Here is a 10,883-nt window from a genome sequence, read left to right as displayed (position 1 = left end):
AAGACTGTATTTCTTTTTGTAGAGACCCAACAATTCATCCATGGGCAGAACTTGGCGACAGCAGTAAGGAAAAACTCCCCTTTTACAGGAAGAAACTTGGAGCAGAACCAGACTGTAAATGGGCCACCATCTGCCTTGACTGGTTGGGTTGAGAGAGAAAGAAGGAGGGAGGGGGAGAGTGGAGAGAGAGGGACACAGAGAAGCATAATAACAACAATAATAACAATAACAACGATAATAACAATACAGACATGATTAGTAATAATAATAGCAATGATTGTGAGACATATCTGTTCCATAAGCACCTTTCAATTTTAAAAGATATTTAAGTCAACCCAATGACATCTGGGATTTATTATTGAATTATTATTGAAATATTGAGCTCACTGGGCTGATTCACCATCACATTCCCAATCTCCAGAGTGCAGAGAAGGCCAGGCTGTATGATGGTCACACAGCTGTGGAGCAACTGCTGAAATGCCAGGAGTGATGTCAGGATGTGGCCGGATGACTGCAGGGTTCTGGAAAGTCTGGCCTGCATTTCCCCAATATTAAGCGTGAAGATAGTGATTCCTTTTCACCTCAACCACGTTAACTAAGTGATGAAATTATCATAATCCGTTGTAGAAATCCAAGATGACATCAAATAACTTCAAAGAATTGCAGAACGGAGCGCTAATAGATTTATAATATAATCTATTACTGTATAGGCCTATATATCACCGAGTACGATTTTAGTTTTCATATTGTTTTTGTGTGTAAAATCGCTGCAGTGAACACATGACTGTCACCGCGGTGGCTGCCATACACACTCTGTCTTCTCACCTCACCGCCACATCTTCACCACCTGCACTCATTTATGGACTGTGTAAATTAGAGAAAAACCTGTATGCTGGGTTTTGGAGTAAATATAAATAAATACAGTGTTAACTGTATTTTACATAGGCTACTAAGTGTGTGGTCTCATCCGTCATGTGTCTTTACACAGTAGATGTTTAACAAATACTAAGCGGTGAGCTCCGGTGTCTTCATGCCCCCACTAGTCCACACTGACAGTGAGCAGCAATGCGCTTCTTGGCATCTACCTCCGCGTCTGACCACTTTGTTCCACTTTGCCTCTCAAACTTTCTGTTACTGCTGCCACTCTGCACAGAACAACATGTGCATCAATGTTCATGAAGGCTTTTGCATTGACCATTTATGGTTAATTGTGGCAGTGTAGTGGGTGGGATATGAGGTTTGTCCATGTGCGCACATTTTCAAGTTGATTGTGATTTATAAAGGGAAAACGCATGCATTTGTGCGTGCACACAATTTTACAGTTTTATAAATCTGATTTTTTTTCGGCTTTTGTGCGCATTTACACATTTGGTATGAATCCTACGCACTGTTTTATAAATGAGGCCCCAAGCCTTTATTAATAAGACTAAAAGTCTACAGCCATGGTACCAACTCTTTTAAGCTATACAGCGGTGCTCTGAACTAAATGCTGACATCACCATGCTAACATGCTCACATTGACAGGTATAATATTAGCCATGTTCACTATGTTAGTTTAGCACATTAGCATGCATCATTTGCTAATAAGCAAAGTCAGTAAGATTCATCTTTTGGGGACAGGACATTTCATGGCAATCTTTAGTTGCCAGTTACTGACACATTTCCCCCCAAGACTGTGATGATTGGACTTACATTCATGGGTGGCCTGGCGACGTGAAAAACGACAAATGGATGTTAATGTTGCTGTGTGTGCTGGATTTGTAAATAGGCATATGTTTGCTACACGCTCATAATAACAACTTAATATATGTAAATATTGTTCTGCTGCCCCCAAGTGGCTAAAATATCAATTAATTCTGCTCTAAAAATACAGAGTTATGTAAAACTGATGAGTAGTACATTGCTTTCATTGCATTTTCCATCCTAAAAACTGTGGGGGTAGGGCAGCTGGAGATGATAACATTTGGATATTTGATACTAGCACAAAACATTATCGGTTGGAAGTTTCAATCCAAAAAAAAAAGAAAACTGGCCTTCACAAATCCACATTGGTCAGATCCTGATGTCCATAATAGAGACCATATGGATAGCACTGACTGTGTGTGTGCAAAAGGACATGGCCATTATCAGGCCCTCTTACGGCCATCAGGAAGCTGTGATAGTCTTTTGCAGCAGCAGTTTAACAGAGCGACAGATAACAGCATGTCTGTCAACTGTCAGTTAGGCAGATGAGTGGCAGGGGCAGGAAGAGCTCATTCCTTCCCATCTGTGACGCACTGCAATCAGGAGTGTATCTCCAGGTCACACAAAGAAGCTGTGGAATGACAGACAGTTGTGTAGTATGATGAGGGTTCAGGTGATGAGCTGGGCAGTTATTCAAATCTGTCGAGGAGCCAATGCAAGGTATTACCAACCTCATCAGAAAACATCTGAGCAGCCTCTTGACTCTGTGTTGGTAGCACTGTCTGTCTGCTTCACCGTGTATACCCATACATTCAGTAATGACTCATTAGATGGTGGAAGTCTTTCTCCAAGTGTTACCCAGTTTTCATGGTCACTACCTTTGACTTGTTGCAGTCTCAAGAGAAACAACTCCGTCTGCCCCTCATGAAACCTTGTGATTTCTCTTTTAGATTCGTATGTGTTGTTCTTGCATTTTTAAGAATGCTCTTGTGTCCAGATAATCCATTTCAGACAGTGTCCACTTGCCAGAAGATGAAGTGTACACAGAACATTTGCGCAAGCATAAGAGGGGGATGATTGTTATTTTGTTGAATGAACAAGAATGATTATTTTGTACTGTTCATGAGCTCAATGTGAGCTCAGTATCTTTCATCTTCAGTCATTGGGCCTCACACCTCATTGCATTTCAATTTCATTTGGACAAGTGTTGTCTAATAGATATATCCTGTTACATTCAACAAAATCAACAGACCAGTTGAGTATTTTGTCAAAAAGAAATGGTCAATGGAGCCTAGACAGCAGCCTGCAGAACTCCACCATTTACAAACCAAATAAACAAATGAAGAATATCAACCCTGGAGCACCCACCCAAACAAAATAGCGCTTCCACAAGGAAGAGGCTACAGGACAGTGTTTACAAAATCCTCATTAAGGAAGTTGTGAGATAACACACACTCATGTGCATCACACAAAGTTGAAGGCACGCACGCACGCACACACACCAGCAAAGAGACCATAAGCACTGAGCAATGCAGAGCCCACCATATCATAGATAAGGAACAGAAAGAAAGAGCTGGGAAGAGAGAGCAGAGCCCAGAGAGAGACTGACACAGGAGAGGACGCAACGGAGATGACTCGGACAGACAAAGCCAAGCCTATGCCACCCTGTGAGCGGAACTGCAGCCCTGTCGCAAAGGACATCAAAAGGTGTGCATGAGAATAAATGCTGTAAGATTTGCAAGGGAGCATCCGGAATACACACCAGCGCAGAGAAGCTCCCACTGGTCAGAACAAGGGTCAACAACACTGCTGACTACTGCCGGGGAACCAGAACTTTCTTAGCCTACAGATGAACTGAGCACAATTTAAATTGCGCTTTGGATTAAGGGGTTGAGCGATCACAATCATTTTGTTTTACTGTTGCAACGGTTCATCCATAGACATCCACAGAGGGCATAAACTTAAGTGCTGCAGCTTGTTTTTCCCATGGCGAGCATTTGGGTCTCTCAACTGGGAACCATTTGCAGCTCCAAGACTTTGCTCTTGCTGTTTTCCATCCTGCTGCTGGAGGGGCCTTTCTCTGGAGAGAGCAGCCCCATCTCCAACACCCATCAGAGACATCGACCTGCTCCAGGGCTGGGAGACGGGCATGGAGGAGTGGTGGATCCTTCACGGTTGGAGCAGGACAGCAATATGAACATGCAGAGCCTGCTGGAGAGCCTGAAGGAACAGTTTCTGAGGACGTTCAACCTGTCTGGCTTGGGTCCTCCTGCTCTGTCTCCTGGAAGCACACGAGAGGAGCCACCTGAGTACATGATGGAGCTCTACAACCGCTTTGCTAATGACCACACTGCCATGCCCACTGCCAACATAATCCGTAGCTTCAAAAATGAAGGTGCAGTATGGCTCCTGTGCTCCATGTGATGACGTCCCTGTTAATCATATTGATTGATTAAAAATGATAACTACTTTTTCTTTGGTAGTCATTGTCATGTTCTCTTAATATTTTCATAAAATGTATCATTTAAGTATTAATTATATTTTCCTCATCACACTTTGGTCTGCAAGGCCAATGAATAAATGTAAGTGATGAAACTGAGAATGAGAGTTTTTAAATAGATTGTCTCTCCAAGTATGTACAAACCTAATTTTAGTTGACTAAATCCAAGATATCGCAATGAACCTATTCCTTGTCACTTCTCTTTGCCAGGCAACATTCACATCAAGATTCTATTCTTATTCTGAAAAGTTAAATGTTTCCTTATAGAGGATTTCAGGATACTTTGCAAAACTTGACAGAATGTGCAGAAGTTTAATTTTGACAATTTTTTCTATTCCCCAGATTCATCTCCCAGTGCTGTAGGGGTTGGAGGAGTGAGGCGCCACCCACTCCTCTTCAATGTGTCAGTCCCCCATCATGAACGCATCACAGCAGCTGAGCTCCGCCTCTATACCCTTGTCCAGACTGACCGCCACCTCTATGCTGGTGTCGACCGCAAGGTCACAATCTATGAAGTGGAATTGCATGAAGGGGATGACAACACAACTGATGAGAATACAGAGAGAGGAGATGGATTTAGAGGGGGAGGAGGAGAGCAAATAGAACTGGTGGAGTTGGCTTCACGCCAGGTCTATGGCACCGATAATGGCTGGGAGGCCTTTGATCTCACTGTAGCTGCTCAACGGTGGCGCAAATCTGATCATGGCACCACGCATCGGTTGGAAGTGCACATTGCCAGCATGGCAAATGAAGATAATGTTCAAGATATGACAGAGGACAACAAAGACAGGAATCCACCTGAAGGAGACATGACAATTGACACTAGCCCTGAGGAAAAACACAAACCCCTGCTGATTGTTTTCTCTGATGACCAAAGCAGTGATCACCGTGATGACAAGCGTGAGCTAAATGAGATGATTGACCATGAAACTTCTAACATGGTTCTTCAGAATGACTTGGGGATGGGTCTGAATGGGCTGTGGGACGAGATGGGCAGGGGCAGGGATGAGGGAGGTGAAGAATCTGAGCCAGATGAAGAAGACCTGATCCAAATGCGTTCCAACCTGATCTACGACACAGCATCCCGCATTCGTCGCAATGCCAAGGGAAACCACTGCAAGAAACAATCTCTGTATGTAGAGTTCAAGGATATTGGATGGGACAGTTGGATCCTGGCACCCACTGGTTACGATGCCTTTGAGTGCACTGGCATATGTTCCTTCCCACTGACAAAGCACGTCACACCCACCAAGCATGCCATTGTCCAGACACTGATCAACATCAATAGCCCTCAGAAGGCAGCACGAGCATGTTGTGTGCCCACCAAGCTGGATCCCATCTCCCTCCTGTACCTGGATGACACAGGTGTGGTCACTTACAAGTACAAGTTTGAGGGCATGGTGGTGGCTGAATGTGGCTGCAGATAGTTCATGCTTTGAGAGAGCTTAACTCTTAGTGAAGTCTTACAAGAAGAGAAAAGACACAAAACTAACAATAACCTGAAAAAGGAGATAAGCCAAGACTGTCTACAACAAAAAGAAAATGGACAATTATTGGAATCTCTGGAAGGGTTATTCAATGAGACTGGAAGTGCACGACCACTATTTATAAATCTGTGTGCTCCAAATGAATGATTGTGGACAAATATGTATGTTGTACTGAAAGACAGAAATGAATACTTCATCTTACAAGGCTAAAGTCAAGATTATCAGTTGCCACCATTCAGACAGTGGAGAGACAGTGGAGATGTGCAGCAGATCTACAGTCAATGTGTTGCCAATAGTGATACCAAGGTGTGTCTTCATACCGACAAGACTAAAAAGGCACAAGATTTCCCAAAGGACCCAACCAAGTACATTCTACAGTGTGTGCAGCCTGGTGGGAACTGGTGGGCCAGTTGTCCCCCTCCCTCTCCTTCCCCCTGTCTTCCTCTCCACTTATCTCTAGCCTACTCACTTGATGCAAACACTAATCAGCACTTCATGTGCCCTCTGCAGTGAAATGACCTCCCTGAGGCAACCTGACAAGACATGAACTCTCCAGGACCACCTCCTGCCTCCTGTAGCCTCCTGATACGTAGGCGCTGTGCAGGGGTCCTATTGGCAGGGTTATCTACCCAAACCCTGTTTCCCACTTCACATGCCTCTTTTCCACTCCCCCAAGGCTACAGCGATAGTAAGGTGTTGGAGGCTAAGAAACATGTATGCCACCATTCAGACTTGGAGAACTGGACGCCATTCTGGGCAGCTTTTGAGGTGGTGGGATGGGGGAGTGGGACAGGACAAGGGGGCAGGGGTTGTCCGCATTCCTAGGCAACAAACAATCTTAACTGCCTCAACTCACTGACCTAGCACCATGTGCCACTAATATATCTCTAACTCCTCCGTTGAGTCATCCATCACTTTTATGGTAAAAACAGCCTTTGGGGATGGTTGTCATCCATGGGCCAAAATCAAGAGTAGAAAAGAGGATATTGTCACATTCCCCTTATGGATACCCAAAGGAAATACTTATTTTCTTTTGTTAAGCCTTTTGATACCTCTGCTGCTTGTGTCAAATAAAAGACTATTTATTGTTCTAATTTATTAATTTTTACAGAGTAGATAACTATATATGTACATTTTCTAAGTTACATAGTGTGGAGCAGGTTTGATATCCATGACAATGTGTTGGCACCTCAAAATGTATTTTGTTTGGAAGAGAAATTGTAACAAATTCTAAAACAATGAAGAGCAAGTCCTTAACGTATCCAAAATAAAAAGCCTCTTTTACAATGAATTCATCACTGACCCTTACCATTGCGGAGCATTAACTCAGCATGTTATTCAAAATGCCATTAGGATTATTTCATATCAAGATGACCGTAAATATTTTGAGCTAAAATGCCAAACTGACACTGTTTTTCACAGTTAATTGTATATGATCTATTCTATTACAAGTATCAATCAAAGCATCTCAGTCTGTCAAGCTTCATTTTCCATTACTTTAGTAAGAAGCTGCTACGAATGATACAATGCATTGCTGACATTCAGATCATTCAGTCCAACAGTATCAGCTCACAGGTCATAGTTCATACATGACACACAAACAAAAGCCCATGGGAAAGTGAGAGGAAGGCCCGCTAATGAACAAAATGGATGGCCTGGTGCTTACACTGACAGCTAGCAGATGCTGACAGCTGTGATAGAAAACCTGTTAGGAAAGAGAAAATGTGAACAAAACGCAAAGATCTGGGCGATGGTGACTTTTTCTGTACTCACTGAATTTTATGAATGTTAAATCCAGACTGCAAATGCATTATGTTGTTCTTTCCATGTACCAACGCACACTGGAGATGTAAATAAAGGATACAGATCAGATTAATGCTCTGAAACGTGTAAAGCTTGTTGTTATTTCTTTGTCTAAAGATCTGTGAGAGATGATGTGAAAGATTGCTCCAGCAGCAGAACTGAGGTGAAAATCAAATACTTTGGTACAGACAGAGATATTTATAGTTATGAAATCTGCTTTTTGGGAGGGATGTTGCTAATGTGCTAAAGTGCCCAAGTGCAGATTTTAAAGAAAAAAAAAGAGTGAATGTCCACAGTGAGCTTGCCAGGCTACTTTGCAACCTGCTTAAGCATTACACATTTTGGGAAATCCACTTATTTGCTTTCATACCAACAGTTAGTTTAGAAGATAAATACCACTCTCATACCTGTCCATTAAGCAAAAACTTGGAAACAGTTAGCTTAGCTTTGCATAAGGACTGGAAGCAGGAGAAAACAGATAGTCTGGCTCTGCCCAAAGGTATAAAAAACTGCCAACTTGCACCTCTAAAGCTCACTAATTAAGACTTCATATCAAAAACCAAAGTCTTAAAGCAACAAGGGGGGTATGTACTAGACTATTCTTTGCTAGGTGCAGTGACTTCCTTGAGTCTTGTTGTCTCTGTGAGGTTGTTAGACAACTAGCTGAGAATTACTCAGTTTTAGAGGTGCTGGTAGGAGGACTTCTTTACATTTGTGAAGAGCCAGACTAGCTGTTTCCTCTTGATATTAAACTAGCTTGATATTTAATGGACAAATATTGAAGTGGTATTGATCTTCATGTCAATTTTCTGTGGAGGGATAGAGGTGTTGGTGATGAGAGGTGTTGTAGTCAAAACATACTCTAATGCCGTTAGACTTACATCACTGGGTTGAAAGCCTATGAAATATCTCTGCATCCAATATATACTAAATGGTTACTTTTGGAGATCACCATTCAGTATCTACTAATGCTATAGCATATGGTGTGCATACACTGATTTCTCATAGTTATGCAGTCAAACATTATGTGTCCTAACAGAGGTTTCAGTTTGAGTAGCCCATTACGGTAAAGTTGCCTTAAAAAAGTCTTTGGCAGCAGCACACTAATGACAAGTGCACTGTGATGTTTCAGAAAGCAAACAAGTCAGGCATTGACTGACCTCTCATGTAAGATGAGAGTAGAGGTTGTCTAAAAATAGTTACAGACCAAGGGGCAAGAAACTCAGCAAGTTACTGTGACAACAGGCGATTTGAGCTATGTAAAGCTCACTAATTGAATATTTACAGAATGGTGGAAGAAATATGAATCTGGCCTTTGTCACTGAATGGCAAACTTTCAGGAAATATGATGAAATGGGAAATCTTTAGTATTTGCTAAGATGATAAGGACTCCTGAGGAGTGCTCTGTGCTTTTTCTCTCTCTTGTTTTGACATGGCTCCATCTAACAAAAGAATTTTAGTCTCATTGCTGGTTGTTATGCTGGAGTTTGTGGAGGATTTAGCCTATAGGGGAGAACGGGGTAAATAGAGCCAGTGGGTAAAATGAGCCACCCCCTTTATCTAGGTAACCATAAACGAAAGTAATCATGGGACTATAAATTAATAAAGTATAGTTCACATTACTCAATCCATCTTGGACTCAAGCACATGGAGAGAGTGGTCAACAAAACAGAGCAAAATAAAAAGATTTTTGTCATGCCAAGTGAATTCATCATGTTACTAAAGTTATCAGTCTTGTATCTTAATTAAAATAGATAAGTTTTGGACATTATTATATGTTAATTTAAGTCAGTGTAAGCTACAAAACAAGGTCATAAACTTCACATTACTGTGGATCTGAGCCACTGTATGAAACAGTTTTGTCAAAATGGAGGTTGTGGGGTAAAACGTGCCAGTGATGCTGGTGCAAGTTGAGTCAATGGCTCAATTTCCCCCCAAAAAATGATTTTCTGATATTCTAGTGACTAGAGACACTGTTCATGTATGATCCCTGTTACAAGTGCTACAATGTTGATGAATAAATACCTAATTGTTGGCTAATGTTAAATTTAAGCCACACACAAACATGCTGTACATACAGACGGGTGACAAATTAAAAGAAAAAACAACATAAAGTATCTAAGTAAGGTGTTGGGCCACCATGTGCCACCAGAATAACTTCAGTGTGCCTTGGCATTGATTCTACAGCCTCTGAACTCTTCTGGAGGGATGAACATCATTCTTCAAAAAGATATTCCCTCATTTGGTGTTTTGATGATGGTGGTGGAGAGCGCTGTCTAACACATCAGTCCAAAATCTCCCATAGGTGTTCAGCTGAGTTGAGATCTGGTGACTGTGAAGGCCATAGCATATCATTCACATCATTTTGATACTCATCAAATCATTCAGTGACCCCTGTGCCCTGTGGATGGAGGCATTGTCATCCTGGAGGCCACTCCCATCAGGATAGAAATGTTTCATCATAGGATAAAGCTGATCACTTTGTATTGATTTACAGTGACTCTTCCCTCTCAGGGGACAAGTGGACCCAAACCATGCCAGCAAAATGCCCCCCCACAGCATAACAGAGCCCCCAGACCCCCTCACTGTAGGGGTCAAGCATTCAGACCTGTACCGGGTTTTCCTTTAATTTGTCACCTGTCTGTACACACAAAAGCACATTTACACACACATTCCTTCTGTAGCTCACACTCAAGGATCACAGTTTAATCTTTACTGAAAATGTTGAGGTAACATGTTGAACAACAGGACACAAACATATGTTTTTACTTAAAAGTACAAGTTTTTGCCTTTGTTAAATTGATGGCATGAATAAAGTTCAAAATTATTTTTAATTTTATAATTGATTTGTTTGATTTTGTGTGATTTTTATATCAGTATTTAATGGTAGCACTATTTACCCCACCCCCATGCTCATTTTACCCCTACCCTGGGGCAAATTGTGCCATGGGACTAACTTTTTTTGATGGCTCATTGTTCTAAAACCATAATAATTAGATAATTTGTTTTCATTTCCATGGGTACACAACAACCTGAGGTATATATAGTTACTATTATTTGAAACAAATACACTTTCATACTGCAGTAAAATCATCAAATGTAAAAAGTGGCTCATATTACCTCGTTCTCCCCTATGATTAATTTAGGAGCACACATAACAAAAAGTAAACAAACTGAACAGTTCCCAATGTACAGACGGCTCGTTGTGCTTCAAAACCCTGTAATGCTCCACTAACTGCCATCATGACGTCGGCTAATGGTAATAGACGTGTGTCCTGGGGTAAACGTGTGTTTTGGTGTGTGTCATCCAAAGCTGCATGACTCGCCCTGACTCTGACGTGGGGTCTGTAATAGGGCCTGATTGTTTCCGTTTTGGGTCACATGTTTATCATTCCATCTCTTGGTAACAC

The 10,883-nt window shown here is 41.8% G+C and overlaps 1 protein-coding gene across 1 annotated transcript; it reads left to right on the top strand.

The window, feature by feature from the left end:
• Nucleotides 1–1,982: 1,982 nt before the first annotated feature.
• On the top strand, nt 1,983–7,517 carry bmp10 (bone morphogenetic protein 10). The gene is made up of 2 exons (XM_067602738.1): nt 1,983–4,078; nt 4,526–7,517. Exons 1-2 carry the CDS (start codon nt 3,670–3,672, stop codon nt 5,608–5,610), a joined length of 1,494 nt encoding a protein of 497 aa, XP_067458839.1. The 5' UTR covers nt 1,983–3,669; the 3' UTR covers nt 5,611–7,517.
• The last annotated feature ends 3,366 nt before the right edge of the window (nt 7,518–10,883 follow it).

The sequence above is a fragment of the Thunnus thynnus genome, chromosome 2, assembly GCF_963924715.1.
Source record: "Thunnus thynnus chromosome 2, fThuThy2.1, whole genome shotgun sequence".
Classification (NCBI taxonomy): domain Eukaryota; kingdom Metazoa; phylum Chordata; class Actinopteri; order Scombriformes; family Scombridae; genus Thunnus; species Thunnus thynnus.
The sequence above is the reverse complement of the archived record's forward strand: the minus strand, read 5'-3'. Positions and strand labels throughout refer to the sequence as shown.

Excerpts from the sequence above, each read along its gene's own strand:
- bmp10 (XM_067602738.1), top strand. The coding sequence starts at position 3,670 with ATGGCGAGCATTTGGGTCTCTCAACTGGGAACCATTTGCAGCTCCAAG. Across the intron at positions 4,079-4,525 it reads CCGTAGCTTCAAAAATGAAG|ATTCATCTCCCAGTGCTGTA; the intron begins GTGCAGTATGGC and ends TCTATTCCCCAG.